This window comes from Globicephala melas, chromosome 4 (genome assembly GCF_963455315.2).
Source record: "Globicephala melas chromosome 4, mGloMel1.2, whole genome shotgun sequence".
Classification (NCBI taxonomy): domain Eukaryota; kingdom Metazoa; phylum Chordata; class Mammalia; order Artiodactyla; family Delphinidae; genus Globicephala; species Globicephala melas.
The window spans coordinates 123,707,785-123,726,602 of NC_083317.1; the positions used below are offsets into that span (position 1 = coordinate 123,707,785).

An 18,818-nucleotide genomic window follows, 5' to 3' on the forward strand; every position below is an offset into this window, starting at 1 on the left:
ATATAATGTGGAATTATTTTCTTCCATTCTGTGGGCTGTCTTTTCACTTTCTGGATTGGATCTTTTGATGCACAAAAGTTTGATGTACAAAGTTTTCCATTCTGAGGAAATCCAATCGGTTTCTTTGTTGTTGCTTGTGCTTTGCTGTCAGATCTAAGAAACCATTGCTAAATCCAAGTATATGAAGGTTTATTCTCATGTTTTCTTGGAGATTTTACAGTCTTCCCTGGTATTAGTGGGGGATTGGTTCCAGGACTCCCAGAGCTTACCAAAATCCATGGATGTACATGTCATTTTTATAAAATGGTACAGTATTCGCAAATAACCTGGGCACATCTTCCTGTATACTTTAAATCATCCCTAGATTATTTATAAGAACTAATACAGGGCTTCCCTGGTGGCGCAGTGGTTGGGAGTCTGCCTGCCGATGCAGGGGACAAGGGTTCGTGCCCTGGTCCGGGAGGATCCCACATGCCGCGGAGCGGCTTGGCCCGTGCGCCATGGCCGCCGGGCCTGCGCGTCCGGAGCCTTGCTCCGCAACAGGAGAGGCCACAACAGTGAGAGGCCCGCACACCGTAAAAAAAAAAAGAACTAATACAATAGAAATGCTATATAAATATTTAAAATACAATGTAAATTCTATGTAAATAGTTGTGGGCATTTGGAAATTCAAGTTTTTCCTTTTGAAAGTTTTTGGAATTTTTCCCCTAATATTTCTGATCTGGAGTTGGTTGAAAACATGGATGTAGAACACGTGAATACATGGGGCTGAGTGAAATTTTATTTTTTACATTTAAGCCTTTTATGTATTTTGAGATACTTTTCATATGTGGTATAAAGGGTCCAGTTTCCTTCCCCTGCCTATGGATAGCCAATTGCCTAGCACCATTTGTTAAACACATCATTTCCCCCCAATTTCATGCTGTTTACTCTCGTCTAAAATCAGTTCATCCTATACAGATGGCTTTATTTCTGGGATCTCCATTCATCTCTATGTATAGCTCATGCCAGTATCACAGTGTTTTATTTCCTGTTGCTGTGTACTAGCATTTGAAATTGGGAAGTGTGAGCCTCCAACTTTGATTTTCTTTGTCAAAATTGTTTTAGCTGTTTGGGGCCTATTGAAATTCCATAGTTTGGGGCGTCCGATTCTCCCCTTCGCATGTATGTACCCCAATTTCCTTATGCATTCATCTTCTAAAGAAACCCTGATACCTGGAAGGTTTAGACGTTATGAGTAGAGCTTCTGTGCATAACATTGTTCTTTTTTCATTTGGATATAGTTTTTCAAAGCAGTTCTGTGAATACTGGAGGCATAAAGATGGATCTCAAGGGGTGAGACTTGCTTGGCTTTGGAAAATACTGCCAAACTGTATCTCAAGCGGCCATATTTGTGCGCCATCAGCAACGAAGGAGAGTTGCTGTTTGGCCCCATCCTCCAGTAATCGGTGTTGTCCTTTTGGGAGGAGGTTAGCAGTTCTAATATGTGTGTAGTGCTGTCTTATTGTTTTCATGTGTAATTCCCTGATGGTATACGACGTGGATCATATTTTTGTCCCCTTTGTAATCTTCTTTGGCCAGGTGTTTGTTCAGATCGTTACCCATTTTTAATGCAGCTGTTTATCGATTTTTGTATAATGTGGGTACAAAGTCTTTATCAGATATGCATTTTGCAAATATTTTTCTCCCAGTTTGTTGCTTGTCTTTTGGCTTTCTGAATAAGGCATTTCGCTGAGTAGAAATTTTTAATTTTATAGAACACATGAGTATTCTTACCCTTTTGTGTGTGGGCTTTACATGTTGTGATAAAATTCGAAGCTTATGATCTACGTGACCAAATCCATGGCCATGTCAATTTTCTTATATGTTTTAGTCTTTAATTTTTATAGTTTTATTTCTAAATGTGTCTGTGGACAATTTTGAGTGATTTTGGGTGTAAGGTGTAAAGTTTGTATCTACATTCATTTCATTGCATATGGTTTCTAACTGTTTTATAACTCTTTTTGAGAATTCATGGGACATTGCCTCCACCTATCTTTATTCCCAAACATTAGTGGATTCGGCAGGACTGCCAGCAGTGAACTCAGCCTCCACTAAACTGAGTGGGTGCGGCCTGCATTTCCTAGTTTGCCAGCAGAGGGCGACAAGCACGTCTCTCTTACCAGTGCAGGGCCTGCCTGATCTGCCCACAGACCTGGCTCTGTGCACAGCTGACAGGAGCTAGGTCTCCTTAGGACGTACCAGGGATTTGGTTTCAGAACAATGCAGGTCTGCATCCACGTTGAGTGGATCTCTGTTTCTTTAGGACCTGCTGCAAGGTGCTGCCATGGGAAGAAAAGTGATGAAAAATTGAGGAGAATCTTTTGTGCATGGCTGACTGCTGGGGGTCTGTCATCAGAGGACCCAGCAAAGGAAGGGCCTGATGTGAAGAACTGTGTATTTCAGTTAGCTTTGTGTGCGAAGCAGACGATGTCCAGTGTCCTTCTGCTTGTGATGTTCCATTTTCCAAGCAATTTATTGGGGAACATGTCCTTTGGCTACTGCATGTCCTTTGGATGGCAGCTTTGTCATAAATTAACTGACCACGTATTTGTGGGTTTATCCCTGGGCGCTCTATTCTATTACTCTGGCCCGTGTGCCTCTTTTGTTTACTCCAGCTGCTGGTCTCCTTTGTCAGGATCCCCTTGGCTGTTCGGGGTCCCCTCACACGAATAGGATGCTAGTCTCCCCAATCCCCTGCTGCCGCCTATGCCTGCGAGACTCTTCTCAACACAGCAGCCAGAGCAATCCAAGGAAGCCAAGTCCACCATGTTACTCCACTGCTCAAAATGGTCTCTCATCCCAGGCATCCCAGTTCCTCTCAATCACCTCGCTGTGGCCACACTAATCTCCTTTGCTGTTTTGAGCACACCACACGTTTTCTTTCTTCTGCCTGGGAGGACCTTTCCCCTCACATCCTTAAGACTCCCTTTCCTCGCCTTCTTCAGATCTTTGTTCAGATGTCACCTACCTTGTGAGGGCTTGCCTGACCACCTAATTTTAAATCGTATCCCAGCCCTCCCGGTCTCCCTTCCCCGCTTTACTTTGCTCCATAATACTTATCACCATCTGACATTTTATCTGTTTGTTTAATCTTCCGTCTCGCCCCAGAATGCAAACTCCAAGGAGGCAGTGATTTTGGTTGTAGTTTTACTCCTGACAACTACTTCTGATGTACAGTTTAAGAGACTTGGGATCAGGAGTTGGAATTTAGCCCATATTCCAGTGTTTCCCAAACTTTAAAAACAAATGTCCCACATTAACACAAACATCTCAGCCTCCATATTGCAAAGGGCCTTCAGGTGAGCATCATGGTCTCACCTATGCTATTTGTACCAGTCAATATTTTGTTGACTTTTCTGTTCTGTGAATTACAAAAAGAGGTGTTTTTTGCATTTTCAAGTATAAAAATTATACTGACTCATGCCTTTTCAAACTACACCTGAGCCCTCCATCTCCTCAGGGAGACTCTGGTAGGCCTCTTGAGGGGTCACTTACCCCACACTGCATTGAGTCTGACTAAAATAATGGGTGCTTCTGTAACAGTGCAGTGTGGCCTTCTCAGTTCTGGGTGGAGTTGAGAAATATGTTAAATTTGGAAAACAATATTGTTCACTCCAGACAGAATTTTCCTTGATGAGCAAAAACTTCATGTATCTAAGACCATGTCAAAAAGTAGATAAATGCAAAGAAAGCAAAGGCTTTGACAGTATGAAATAAAAAGGATTTAACATACAAGGCAGAAAACTGAATGAATCTTAATAGGACTTTCAACAGGTTACCTTCTCTGCTGTTAATATAAAATCTAGGTATAAGCTTAAAATATGATGGCAAATGGTTCACCAAACTGAGAAGTCGCATGGCAAAATGACAAGCCAATGAATGAGACTTTCGGCCACAAAAGACTAACCCTCAGGTGAGGATACATATGAGGAATGATGACCCAAGGTCTCTGGACATGGATCAGTTTATCTTTGAAGTACATCATGTCTATCCAAGACAGGTATTCTCTGAAGGGCCACACTGGTCATTGAGACTTGGGGCAGTCGAGAAACTTACACCAGAGAATGGAACATAAAGGGACTCTGCTTGGCCTTAGGTGTCTCTTGTTTTGGAGTCATGAAACTTAGAAATCCAGCAGAAGTATTGCCCACTCTCTCTTTAAAGAACTGGTTTATGTCATAGAATAGAACCCTCACAGAACCCTTTGATGTTTCTATTCTAAGGTCTATTCTTTTTTTTCTTTTGAAGGAACTAGTCTATAGGTGTGCATTGTATCCAGTTGATTGATGTTGTTGAGTTCAACTATGTCCTTACTGATTTTTCTAAGGGCTATTCTAATACATGGGCTAGTATGAGTGGGATTCTGGTATTTCAGTAAAGACAAGATGCTTAGAGATTCAGAACCCTATTCCTTCCTCTTTGTTAACCTTCAGTTCCTCTGGAGTTGCAGGGACTAGGTTTTATGGAGGTTTATTTGAGGATACTAAGAGGCTGCTGAGGCACTAATGGGGAAGATTCTGGCTTCTCTCGTTGGGGGTGCAAGTCAGCTCTAGACTATTTACTCAGAAAAGAGGGGAATATATTCCCACACAACAGAAGTGCATGGCTCTCGGCAATGATGGGACCCTTCACAGCACCTGCACACCGTAGGTCTTCAAAACAATTCTGCTGAATGAATAAATAAGGACCTCAGTCCATCAAAAATCAGTCTAGATAAATGCAGAAGACTACTGCACCCTTTCCAGATGGTTTGTTCTTTGTTACTGAGGACTCCTCACTTCTGCTATTCCCTTCCTAATAGGTGAGGTACAATAATTTTAAATGAGAAGAAATTCTTACATCAGTGAGAAAGTAAGGTCACACAAAGAGTGGACAGGCTTCTTGTAATTTATTTGAGTTATTTTCAAGCGACAGCTACAAAAGTTCTTAAGTTTTATAATACTTTTGATAAGAAAATAAAATTTAAATAAAAATACATTCTCAACAATACAACATGGTTACACAAATTCACTACATTAAGTTTTGATAACTTATATTTTCAAACTGGACACTGTAAAAAACCAATATTTACTAGCAACATTAATTTCCAAAAGTTAATAAAAATGGAAGCAGATAATATCAAGACTGGCAATTTAACTCTAGAATGAGTCCTGTATTTTTCACATACTGTAAGGACACCTAAAAGGCTTTGTAGCATTTTGTCTTTACAGGATGTACCATTAGAACAAATTAAAGGTGCTTTTACTTAAAAAAACAAAAAAAATCTGTCTTCTAAAACCTGGCATGAATGAGCCTTTCTGATAAATGAATGAAATTAGGCTTCAGAAACAAAAACAAAAGCCACATCATTCGTCATCTTTTTTTGTACAATAAGGAAAGCCTTGTTTTGACACTTAACCACTACCCGTGATAAACATATTTTTCTTTGGCAAAGAAAATAGTTCAATTTGATAAATTATATTCCTGGGAGTAAAAAAATGTTGCTATTGCCCATTATCATATTAAATGAATATTAAAAAAACAAAGCTAAATAAAGAACAAAACAAACGATAACAACAACAAAACAAGCAACATACCAGCATAATTTTAAATGATAGAAATGGATAAACTAAGAACCAGAATTGGCATTTATGGCAAGAGTTTCTCCATATCATCCTTTTCTTTCCTTCTTGGGGTTTTCAGGGTTTTAGGGTAAAGTGAGCTGCCATGTATTTTTTTCAAGTTTAGAAAAGGCAGAGAAAGCAGATCAGGTAGTAAAAATCAAAGTACTCATAAGTAACAGCAGAGGAATGAGGAGGCCCTTGGGAGCAAGTAAGTACCTTGGTTATTTTGGGGTCCCACTGACATGGTCTCTTATTTCAGAAGACTTTCAAAGAAAATTTCATGTCATATTACTTGTTTTTAGGCTATGCCAAGGTGGTTAATTCCAGTCAAACTGGCTGTTTAAAAAGTGTCATGTGAAGAAAATAACTAGTAACTGAACTCTTCAAATTCTGAGTTACGTATTCACACAGCCTTGGTCCCTTTGAGAATGCTGTGATCTTTAAAAACCGTCGTAACGGAGGGCCTGACATTAGAAATATTAGAAGAATATAACTAAAGAAGCCACTAGAGAGTAATGAGTGGTACCTGGCAATGCTCACATGGCCTTTCCAGGCAGACATTCAGAGACCCTTAAAATGAAATTTCAATCTGAATGAAATTCAAAAGTGAGAAATTTATTAAATGGTAAAATTCTTTCACAATGATGAATCAATGTAGTTTATGGAATCTACTAGCTCATAAAATTTAAAAGACTTTTCAAACCTGTCTTTAAAATGGGCCAGCAATGACCTACCATAATGCAGACTAGGACTGATTCTTAAATAAAACCAACTGATTTTTACAAGTCCTTTAGAGACTTGTACATTAGAGACATTGCTCCATTACAATCATTTATGGAACAACTTTGATGATTGTGTGTGAATGGTCTTTAAAAATAATTACCTAGTAACATTATAATTTAAAAACAATTACCAATAACATAATTGGCAAAGTGTATCTTGAAATATAGCTTATGCTCAGGGAAACAAAAAAAGCACTACTAGCTAGATTTACATTAATAAGTAGTCACAGTTTTAAACAGAAACATGTAAAATACTCCAAGGTTCAAAGTACCACATTTAGAAAATGTTTTGAATTTAAAAAGACAAAATAAGAGTACCATGGTTTTTAATACTGATGAAGCAAAGTGCATACCTCTTAACTTCAAGGTGGCAACTTGCTTCGATTGCTTATTTACAGTTATGATTTTCAGGATAAAAGTAAATTAGGGAAAAATAGGATTCAAACAGTTGCTTGCCCAAATTCCATTTGGCTAGCAGGCAATAAGAAAACAGCAGTGAAATATAAACATTTTTAGGAAAGCACTATTTCTAGACTTAAACACTGATCATTCAACTGATCATAAAGATTAGATACCACGGAGTATCTAAAGTATAATCTGGGGTGGCCCAGATGAGTAAAGTGCGCCGAGTGACTGTTCTTGAGTTAGATCTCAGCCTCACGCTGGGAGGAGGGCGTCCTATGGTGGTGGCCCTTATAATAATGGAGTAATGAGTGAAGTCGAGTGAGTTTACCACCACCTTTTCCCATTGTTTACTTTCTCTTCTTTTTCAAAAGTGAAGTCCTTAGAAGTCACATTAACCTGAACTCTCAAATCAAGAAAATGAGTACCTGATGTTTAAACAATGAAAAAAATTTAGTGGTCTCATTTTATTTCATCTGCCGTCACTCATCCCAAATGTAAACAAGATGCAGACAACAGTTCATGTTCCCTGATTTCTCCTATCTGAGTTCTGTTTGCATCGTCTCTAAATAGACAAAAGATCTACCAGCTTTCCAGGATACTCTGGCAGTTTTCTAACATTTCTGTCGCTGTTCCAAATGTAATCTGTAATGACCAATGGACCAAAGGAGATCTTTTTTTTTTTTTTTTGAAGAGGGAGGGTCTAGATGAACTAAATGGAAAGCTCTGAATAGTCATGGATTGAAATATTCCAGTAAAACACAATGCTGGCAGTATAGAGCAGGCACTAATGGTTGTGAAAAGTCCACAGAACACAGAGTGTTAGAAGAAGAAATGGTTTCTTGCTATGGAGGAGTTCTCCTTTTGTTACAAAGCTTCTTTAGGAAGATTCTTTCTATTAAAAAGAAGTTGCAGAAACATGGCTTTTGACACGTAAGATATGAAGGGAATCTTGGGTTTTAAATTCTCTAGGAACACATCAATACCAGGATTCCCAAACAGTTAATTTCAATTATTAAATATTAAATACAAGGTGAATGCAGGTGACAGTAAAGCCAATGTTCATTCTTAAATACTATGAACAAAATATATGATGAATTGAAAAACTCCAACAAAAATAATATTTTCCAGTTCTTCTGAGTCAATTGGTCAAACTCTAAAATGTTTTCCCAATAATTGGATTTTCCCTAGAGAAAAATAGAGGAAATAAGATGAACAAATAAAATATTTAGTACAAGAAAGATTGGAATTTTTTAACAGAGGAAAATACAGCTGGGAAAGGGGGTGTGGGTACAGGAGGAGTGTGTGTGGCTACAGGGGGAGAATACTATTTAAGAAGGGTGGTCAAGCATTGACTAGGACCTCATATGGAAACCTTCCGGGGCTCCAAGAAAACTGGATTACTACTGTTAGAAGAGAACAAAGTATTTCTACTAACGCAGAAAAGACAGTATTAGGATGCTTTCTACTAACGTAGAAAAGACAGTATTAGGATGCTTACACTAATCTTCCTAATGTACTGAGCCTTCCATCTAGGGAGAACACAAATATTTATACCTGTCAAACTGATTTTTATTGTTTATAAAACATATATAATTATCAATCCACACAGGTAAAAAAAAAAAAGTAAAAATGGCGGGGCCAAGATTGAAAGCCCCTCCTTAATCAGCTGTATGACCTTGTGCTTAGCTTCCCTGAGCCTCGGTTTCTCTAGCTGTGAAATGGGAATATAACGCTGTTGGGCTGATGTGAGGATCAATGAGAGAGTGTGCATTGTGGCAAACACTTAGTTGCTGGTCCAAGAACCATCTCTCCCTATCTACCTCTGTGCAAATCGAAACCTGACCCTAGCGCTAGTACTGGGCAGCCCTGTGTTTCAGGGGAAGCTAGGGGTAACTTTGGACAAGGTTTCCTTCCTCTTGAGGAGGAAATAGCTTTGTCTGCCCCTGGCTGCTATTATTAAAAATGTGGGGCTCTGAACTATTGCAGCCCAGCTGTGACCATGAGGGGACAAGTTTGAGGAAGACAGAAATCATCTTGTTGAAGATGGCTGAGGCGCTGGATTGTCCTTGATGACACTGTTGAGCTGAGCTAACCAACTGTAGAAATCGGGACTTAATTTGTAAGGTTAAAAAATTTCCTATTATTTAAGCCACTTCAATTGGGATTTTCTGTTACTTGCTGCTAAAAACTATCTAACTGATGCAACGTAAAGTACTAGGTACAGTGCCCAGGGGTAAGGAGTAAGCTCCTTAATAAATATTAACTCTTGCTGCTGTTTCCACCAGTGTCCATCTGCATCTGAGATGGATCCAAAGCATCAACTACAAGCTACTTCCAGCACTACGAAGCTGATTCTTTTTTTCTAGTACTTAGTGTGTATAAAGGTACTGTAAGAGATAAGGAAGAGGATCAGCAAAACAAAACAAAAACAGAAAACTACTAAGTATCCAGTTCAAAGATTACATTGAAATATAACATTAAAAAGTGATGACAAAGTACTGCACCAATATAATGAAATGATACCAGAATTGAAAAAGACAAAGATTCCTGTATGAGTGGCCAGGGAGATTCTTGCACAAGAGAAAGGTTCTGAGCCGGTTTTGAAAGACGAAGGTAAGCAGGAGGCCTGCACTTCAGGTGTGAGTACAGGGTAGCAGAGGCAATGAAAGTATTTTTAAAAATACTTACTTGCTCCCATATTTTGCACTACTTGATCTTTTCTTCCTATACTTTTCATGAGGTTCATCTAGCTTCTCTACGACGCTTTTTATTTGTTGAATTGTCTTAAAGGTTGTTACAGAATCCTCGATTACAAATTTAGAATAGTCATCAGGCTCTTTCTGTGGTCCTTGATAGACTGCTATAGTTCCACAAGCCTCTACAAGAAGCAATAAAATCTCTGATCAGACAACTAAATTCATTAAATGTAATTTGTATTGACAGTATAAATAAGAACTTTTCGGGCTTCCTTGGTGGCGCAGTGGTTAAGAATCCGCCTGCCAATGCAGGGTACATGGGTTCGAGCCCTGGTCCGGTAAGATCCCACATGCCGCAGAGCAACTAAGCCCGTGCGCCACAACTACTGAGCCTGTGCTCTAGAGCCTGCGAGCCACAACTACTGAGCCCGCGAGCCACAACTATTGAAGCCCGTGTGCCTAGAGCCCGTGCTCCGCAACAAGAGAAGCCACTGCAATGAGAAGCCCGCACACCACAACCAAGAGTAGCCCCCACTCACCACAACTAGAGAAAGCCTGCGCACAGCAACAAAGACACAATGCAGCCAAAAATAAAAATAAATACAATAATTTATTAAAAAAGAAAAAAAACTTTTCAAGGGGCTCAAGCTGGGAAGATCTCCCCTGGAAATGCATAGATAACCAAAATACATATATTTTATTAATTATGATAATCACATTTATTCAAAAACAGTATTTTTACTTGATGAATATTATGAAAAAGGCTCCCTTTGGGAGTTTGTCAACTTTCATATAAGTAACATTTTGTTAAATCTATGAGGTATCTTTGACTTTAAGAAAATGCCAAAGCAACACTTCAGGCATTGGTAATGAAGGATCATGGTTATATAAAAGTATTTTAATTGTATAGTTACCTTCCATTTTCTGCAGCTTAAGTAAACTGAGGGTAAAAAGGGAATAAATTCTTTCTGTTTCTCTGTCTTCATCAATATCTATTTGGATGTCTGCAGGGACACCTCTATGGTAAAAATGAAATCAAAGACATTGGAAAAATATCACTTTGTTAACATGCTAAAGACTTTTGATGGTTTGAGACTGAAAATAGAACCACAGAATTTTGCAGAAGGAACCTTAGGAATCTAATCTAATTTGATAATTAAATAAAATGGGGCCAAGAGAGGTTTGGTCATTATGTGACTAATCAAAAGGAAGGGAATTTTAAAGTGAAATCACTTTCATTACCTATGCTTCATCTCATTACTCTTTAAGTCTACAGGGCTAAGCCCTTCTTCCTCGGTATCTTGCCCAAGCTTGCACATCTATTTAAACATTGCCCTTTTTTGTATTTTGACCTGTGCAACCATGATTTAGTTGAGAACATTTTCATCGCCCCCAGAAGAAACCTGTATTCATTAGTACTCCCCATTCCTCCCTCCCACTGGCCCCTCACAACCACTAATCTACTTTCTGTCTCTATAAATTTACCTATTCTGGATACTTTATGTAAATGTTATCATATGGCCTTTGTGTCTGGCTTCTTTCACTCAGCATCTTTTCCAGGTTCATCTGTGCATGTATCAGGACTTCAATCCATTTTATGGCTGAATAATATTCCATTGTATGAATGTAACACATTTAAAACATTGCTTCTTTAATCAAAAAGAAACTTACGCAGTACATGGCTTGCAGCCCAGAGCGTTTTCACTGGTCTCTAGACAGCAGAGCCAGTTTCCGTTTAGATATGCAGAGGGATGATAAGAGCTGAGCCTGTTCTGATTGCATCGGCTTACCCTGCAGAGTACATCTATCCATTCATTAGCTTCCACACAGTTATTTGCCTGGACATAGAGTGGTTTCTCTGTGTGTATCACTTGGAACATCTTCATAGGCAATTAAGACAAAAAGTTAGTGACAGGGTCTAAAAACCAAACAGTACAAAACACAAAAAGGTACATAAGAGAAATCTAGTTTGCTTGGCTAGGTAACTGCTGCTCAGGTATCGTATAAACTATTATGTTTCAAGCAAATTAGTCCCTGGGACTGAGTCACATGGTACTAAACGGTACAACAGAGTATAATTTTTAGAAATCACACAAATCCAAAGGAAGGAACTATCATATAATCAGGAATAAAGGGACAGAATTTCAGATGGAGGAAAAAAGTATGAGTAAAGACAAAGCAGTGGGAAAACAGAAACAAGGAAATCATCTTGGTTGACTTGAGTGTCTTGGTATGTACTGAAGGGTAGCAGAAGATAAGGTTGCACAGACTGGTTGCGACTATATTCTTAAAGCCTTGAATGTCAAGCTGAGAAGTTTGAGAATATACAAATATTGAGAAAAGTACCTTTAACTTAACAGGGGAGGCAGACTATATAAAGCATCAACAATAATGGACAATTTTAAGACAGATTTCTAGCCACCAATTATAAGATATTAATGATTAATAACAAATACTAAAATAAACCTTTTTAAATTTCCAGCTAAGTAATATATGCAGTTTAAAAAGCTTTAAATTATGTAACTTACATTTTTCTTGTTGAAAGAGCTCTCTTCCAGTTTTTCCACAGCAAGAATGTTTTTCACTGGAATCGTGTAAATTGCATCTTTGCCTAAATTATAAAAGAAGTAGGATAAAATTAAAATAATTTCCATCAGAATTATAGAGGTGAGAGGTTAACTCCATAAGATTTAAGATCATTCTCTTGATGGTAGGTGTATAAGAAACTTACAGATTTCCAAATGGTGCATATATAAGAATCCTTTGTTTTATGGAACAAATGCATTTTGATTGTTTTCTATAAGGTGACTCCCTCTTTATTTTTTTAAAAATAAAATTAAAACATTTTCAAGGAAAAATGAGGGAATAAATCTGATCTCCATGTAGAAAATAAAAATGTTATTATATTTGTAACATTAATTATGTGGGGACTGAAAATATACTTAGCAATAAAGGTCTACTCAAAACTTGTGGAGACATGGAATTTTCTTTCATGGAGTTATTAAATAAACAATGAATCTGTATCTAAGTGGATTTTTCTGCTTTTCCAATCAAATATTTAATTAAGGAATTAACCCTCAAAACAATGATTTGAAATTGAAAAATTGTTCATTACTATCACATAATGGCTGGTCAGCTGACTAGAGCTACCAAATTTACTCTAAGAGATACAGGAAATAAAAGTAAAATTTTATTTGGTAGAGTGAATCATTAACCTAATTTAAGAATTTGGGGACTTCCCTGGTGGTCCTGTGGTTAAGAATCCACCTTCCAATGCAGGGGATGTGGGTTCGATCCCTAGTCGGGGAACTATGATCCCACATGCCACGGGGCAACTAAGCCCGAGCGCCACAACTACTGAGCCTGCATGCCACAACTGGAGATCCTGTGTGCTGCAACTAAGACCCAACACAGCCAAAAATAATAAATATTTTTTAAAAAAAATTTGGAAATTTGAGTTTTCTAAAAGAGCTTCATAATAAGGTGGCATGAGGATACGAAGCATTTCAACTTAACAATTTACTTGAGAATAAACTACATTCATATAGCCATAGAAACTATAAGAAACTATAAGCAAATATAATTATGACTTTTTCTGGTCATTTTGTAATGTTTTTCTTAGAGAATCAAAGCTTTGCTTCCTCTTCCACCAAACTTTGCTTTAATGACATGTGGGTTGAAGTGCTGGAGGCTAAGACCTTTATATTTTCCATGGATTAATGTACAGCTTTTTGGTCAAAGACACTAATTTGATTAATAAAGGTTTTCTTTCTTGAACAGAGAGGTTAACAGAGTATTTGCTAAGCCTGGTTCCTGATGTAAAATCTAAAATTCGTGTAATTCAAGAAGATGTGATATACAATTTTTAAAGATAAAGTCACTTAATTCAACTATCATACACTGAATGTTTACTATATACCAGACACTGTCCTGTAACCACTTGGGATACAGGAGTAAACAGAACGCATAAGGCCCCTAATGAAGTTTGCATTTAGGTCTGGAAAGACTGACGAAAGACAAATATTAGGTAGAGATGAATGCTATAATGACAACAACCCAAGGCGATATGATAGAAAGTAGTTGGGAAGTTACTTTAAATTGGGCAGGTAGGGAAAACTTTTCTGCGGAAACGACATTTAAATTCAACAAATACAAATTACATATACATGGGAAAATAAGAAAAGACTATCAGCAGTCTCCTGGGAGCTAGCTACAAGATCAAATTTATGAGGAGGTGTGGGGAGATGGGAAGGGAGTAAACTGGAAGAAGCCACAGCCCAAACCACACGTAGGAAAAGACATCTGTAAAAGGAGGGCTGGTTTAGAAAAGCTTCAAGCCAGAGTCAATGGACATAGACAGTTGGCGAGGCGAGGGGGAACACACTCAGACATGTGTGATGACAGTCATATCACTGATTGGTACGCTGCATCTGGAACAGCTGGGTCAATTAGGTCCTCACCGCCCCCCCTCGCCCCGCCACCTTGTGCTAAGCAGCAGTCAACAGAGGCACAGCCCCAGGCTAAAGCAGTAAGGATGCGTACTGGGCTGTAAAGCAGGGCTGCCACAGGCTGTTGAAAGCATCCACGCCAGAAGACAAGCACGAGCACCCTTGCCCCTCAGCAGCTCGTCCTGTCCCTCCCTCGAAATCACTGGCTGTAAGCTACTGAACACTCAAGCAGGTGAATGGACTGTTAACACAAAGATGAGCAAATCGCCAAAAAAATCACCAAACAGATGAGGAAAATCAGCACTCTGGAGGAGGCACACATACAACAAAGAGAATAACATCTGAGGAAATCAGGGGTATAATAAATGAGGAAGAAAGGAGACATGTCTTTCGGTACTAATCTACATGGGGCACCACAGAGATTCCAGAGAATTTAAAAATTTTGCAGGAAGTTTCTATCTTTAGATTTGTTGAATACACAAAAGCATGCCCATATCCTAGAATTGCTGTATTTGTTCATTTCTGGACAATACAGCATATGTAGAGAAAGTGCACTGCTCCAGGCACATATGATGTTATTAGAGTTAATTTCAGTTGATAATGTTAATTGGAATGAATTGCAAGGTGAATTAGTAAAATGGAAGATTTTACTGAGGACTTTCTAAAGTACAAAAGGACAAAGAAACAGACAGTAAAAATGTTAAGAGCCATGATGGATGAATTTAGAAGTTTTGATATCTGTCTAATAAGCATTCCAGAAACAAACTAGAAAGTGTTCAGAGTAAAATTACCAACGAAAATGTCCCAGAGATAAAGGTATAAATCTTCAGATTGAAAGGATCCATCAAGTGCTGAGCAGGATGGAAGAAAGGTAATACTTAAGACACTGGGCAGTAAAATATTAGAGCCTGAAGATTAAAGAAAAGTCCTAAGAGTTTCTAGGGAGAAGAATCAAGGCTAAGAATCAGAATGACATCAAAATTCTCACTAGCAACAAAGGAAACTAGCAAACCATGGAGAAGTATCTTAAAAGTTCTGTGGGAAATGATTTTAAATCCGATCTAACTTATTCAAGTGTAAGGGTAAAACAGACTTTTTTTTTTTATTGCAAGGACTCAGAAAATTTATCAGCCCTAATGCCTATCTGAGATAATTCCTTGAGGACATACTCTTGCAAAATAAGTAAGAATTCAGGAAAAAGACAAGTACATTATATAAAAAATAGTGCTGGGCAAAGAAATCAGAAAAATTGATAAGCATAGTTAGAAAAATCAAAACATAAAAAGGTAAAAGAAACAAGAGAACCTCTAATGATTAGTGATGTTGAGCATCCTTTCATGTGTTTGTTGGCAATCTGTATATCTTCTCTGGAGAAATGTCTGTTTGGGTCTTCTGCCCATTTTTGGATTGGGTTGTTTGTTTTTTTGATGTTGAGCTGCATGAGCTGCTTGTATATTCTGGAGATTAATCCTTTGTCAGTTGCTTCGTTTGCAAATATTTTCTCCCATTCTGAGGGTTGTCACCTCACACCGGTCAGAATGGCCATCATCAAAAAATCTACAACAATAAATGCTGGAGAGGGTGTGGAGAAAAGGGAACCCTCTTGCACTGTTGGTGGGAATGTAAATTGATACAGCCACTATGGAGAACAGTATGGAGGGGTTCCTTAAAAAACTAAAAATAGAACTACCATAAGACCCAGCGATCCCACTACTGGGCATACCCTGAGAAAACCATAATTCGAAAACAGTCATGTACCACAATGTTCACTGCAGCTCTATTTACAATAGCCAGGACATGGAAGCAACCTAAGTGTCCATCGACAGACAGATGAATGGATAAAGAAGAAAAAGAAACGAAATTGAGTTATTTGTAGAGAGGTGGTTGGACCCTACAGTGCAGTGAGTCAGAAAGAGAAAAACAAATACTGTATGCTAACACATCTATATGGAATCTAAAAAAAAAAAAAAAAGGTTCTGAAGAACCTAGAGGCAGGATAGGAATAAAGACAGACATAGAGAATGGACTTGGGGACACAGGAAGGGGGAAGGGTAAGCTGGGACGAAGTGAGAGAGTGGCATGGACATATATACACTACCAAACGTAAAATAGTGGGAAGCAGCCACACAGCACAGGGAGATCAGCTCTATGCTTCGTGACCACCTAGAGGGGTGGGATAGGGAGGGTGGGAGGGAGACGCAAAAGGGAGGAGATATGGGGATATATGTATACGTATAACTGATTCACTTTGTTATAGAGCAGAAACTAACACACCATTGTAAAGCAATTATACTCCAATAAACATGTTAAAAAAAAAAAGAAGAGAACCTAGTACTAAAATTTCAGACGACTTCATTAGGTAGACGCTATTAGGGAAAAATAAATTGAAAGCATGCTCATGTTCTTTCTCAGCTTGAACAGAGACTGTGATTAACTGCAGACAACAAGGTAAACATGTAAGTTTAAACCTGTCTGTTAACAATTTAAAGGTAGAAATAGGATGCCCAAATTCTCTCAGTAGGTAGGACAGAATGAACATGAGTGGGACTGATTATTCCAATTAAAAAGACAGGAGAAAAACCCTCAATAAACAGAAAAGCCTAATAAACAAAAAACATAAAACAAAGTAGCAATTACAGTAATCACAATAAATGTGAGTGTATTATATTTCCTTATTAAATAACTAAAATCCAGTTTAGGTTCAAATCATTACCTCCTCAAAAAGTTAAACATAAAGTTAGTTACCATATGACTCACTGATTCCACTCCTAAGTACATAGCCAAGAGAACTGAAGACATATGTCCACACAAAAACATATATGTGAATGTTCACAGCAGCATTTATTCATAATAGTAAAAAAAATGGATACAATCTAAATGTACATCAACTGATGAACTGATAAACAAAATTTGGAATATATCCAAACAACAAAATATTATTCAGCCATAAAAGGAATAAAGTACTGATTCACGCCATATCATAGATGAACTTTGAAAACATTATGCGAAGTGAAAGAACCCAGTCTTACAAGGTTACATACACATTGTTTAAGTCCATTTACATGAAATGTCCAGAAGAGGCAAATCCATAGAGACAGAAAGCAGATTTGTGTTTGCCAGGGGCTGGGGGAAGGGAGGAGTGAGCAGTGACTGTTAATGGGTATAGGTTTTCTTTTTTGGGGGGATTAAAATGTTCTGCAACTAGTGGTGATTGCACAACTTTGTGAATATACTAAAAATGGATTGTACACTTTAAGTGGGTGAATTTTATGGTTATGCGAATTATATCTCCATTAAAAAACCATTACCACCCCAAGAAAAACAGAATTCCAGCTATATATCGGTCCCAAGGAACACAGATGAAACAAAATAACTGTGAATCTATCTTTTGATAGTAGTGTAAGGAAGCTGAGTAATTCCATTCCTTAGAAAGTAAGTATAAAACTGGGCAAATTATTAAAAACAACCACTTCAGAGCACTGGAAAATAACCAAAGGCAAGTAAAAATCTGAGACGTGTTTACTCAACGAACAACTGCTACCGCATAGGATAAGAACTGTGCAGTTTACAGTCTTCCTCCCTGAGGGTGTTTCCAAATTGCCCAGATCAGTGAAAACTCACAGCTTTACTGGCTGGAGGTTACAAATTCAGTTTAAGGGTGAGATTTTGGAAACAAGAGAGCTATAGAAAGGCTGAGATAATAAACCTGCCACATCCTTGGCTAACTGCTAAAGATGCATGTATGTGCCATCCCAGAGAGTCTGGCAAAAGTGGAAAGCCTGGGGAGACATGTGAATTTGCTGTGCCTTTGAATGTGTTCCGATTCACAAACAGCTCAGGTGATGAAGGGTGGAAGACTTACTGGCTTCAGGTATTTGAGCACTATGCTCAAATCGCTGGCTGACCACTGAACTAAGCAAGCTCAGGTGAGAGCCCTAGGGAGGGAGGTAGGATTAGGGACAAAAAAAAATCTGAGCCAAGACAACAGCAGCTATACACTGACAGAGAGAAAGATAAAAAGAGACCGACAGACACACACACATGGAACAGACGTTACAGTCTGAGTTCTTCAGAAGAACAAACAGAATCCAGACACACTATAATGTATTACCTACAAAGCCCAGTTTTTAACTAAAAAATGAGATGTGGAAAGAAACAGGAAAAGTGTGACCCATACTTGGGAAAGAAAGCAGCCAACTGAAACTGACTCTGAGTGGACTTAGACGTTGAATTTATTCTATTAGTGAGCAAATCCACTATTATAAATATGTTCAAATAATTCAAGGAAAATATGCTAATAATGACTGAACAAATATGGACTCTAAACAGGAAAAGTGAAACTATAAAAAGAATCAAACAGAAATTTTAGAGCTGAAAAGCACAATAAATGGAATGACAAATTCACTACATGAGCTGAAGAGAAGATTTGAGATGGTAAACAAATCAATGAACGTAAATAGAAACTATCCAATCTAAAGAACAAAGATAAAAGGGAAAGAAGACAAATAAACTGAGTCTCAGAGAGACTTGAAACAATATCAAGCATGCCTGAATAAGTATATTTGGAGTTCTAAGAAGGAGAGAAAATGGACAGAAAAAAAATATTTGAAGTAAAAAACTTCCCAAATTTGGTGAAAAACATTAGCTTATGGTTTAAAGAAACTCAAATCCCAACAACCTCTTGAAAAATTTCAACTGCCAAGCAACACATTTTATGCCATTATCATAACAAAAAAGAAAGAAAAAGGAGTGATGATATAAAGAGTGGGAAAGTCTTACTTTAATGAAGTTCGGTTTATCTTAAAAAGATGTTTAGTGCATTTGATATCCTAAGAAATCCCT

The 18,818-nt window shown here is 38.0% G+C and overlaps 1 protein-coding gene across 6 annotated transcripts in view; it reads right to left on the reverse strand.

Moving 5' to 3' along the window:
• Nucleotides 1-4,913: 4,913 nt before the first annotated feature.
• Nucleotides 4,914-18,818, reverse strand: part of RASA2 (RAS p21 protein activator 2) — a 117,085-nt gene continuing 103,180 nt past the window's right edge. For all 6 annotated transcript variants that reach the window (XM_060298532.1, XM_060298533.1, XM_060298531.1 and 3 more), the window contains 5 exons: nt 12,057-12,139; nt 11,200-11,408; nt 10,443-10,546; nt 9,521-9,710; nt 4,914-8,016 (listed from right to left, as the gene is read on the reverse strand). In XM_060298532.1, the coding sequence (XP_060154515.1) occupies nt 7,986-8,016; nt 9,521-9,710; nt 10,443-10,546; nt 11,200-11,408; nt 12,057-12,139 (617 nt within the window). In that variant the 3' untranslated portion in view covers nt 4,914-7,985. The remainder of the gene's footprint in view (nt 8,017-9,520; nt 9,711-10,442; nt 10,547-11,199; nt 11,409-12,056; nt 12,140-18,818) is intronic.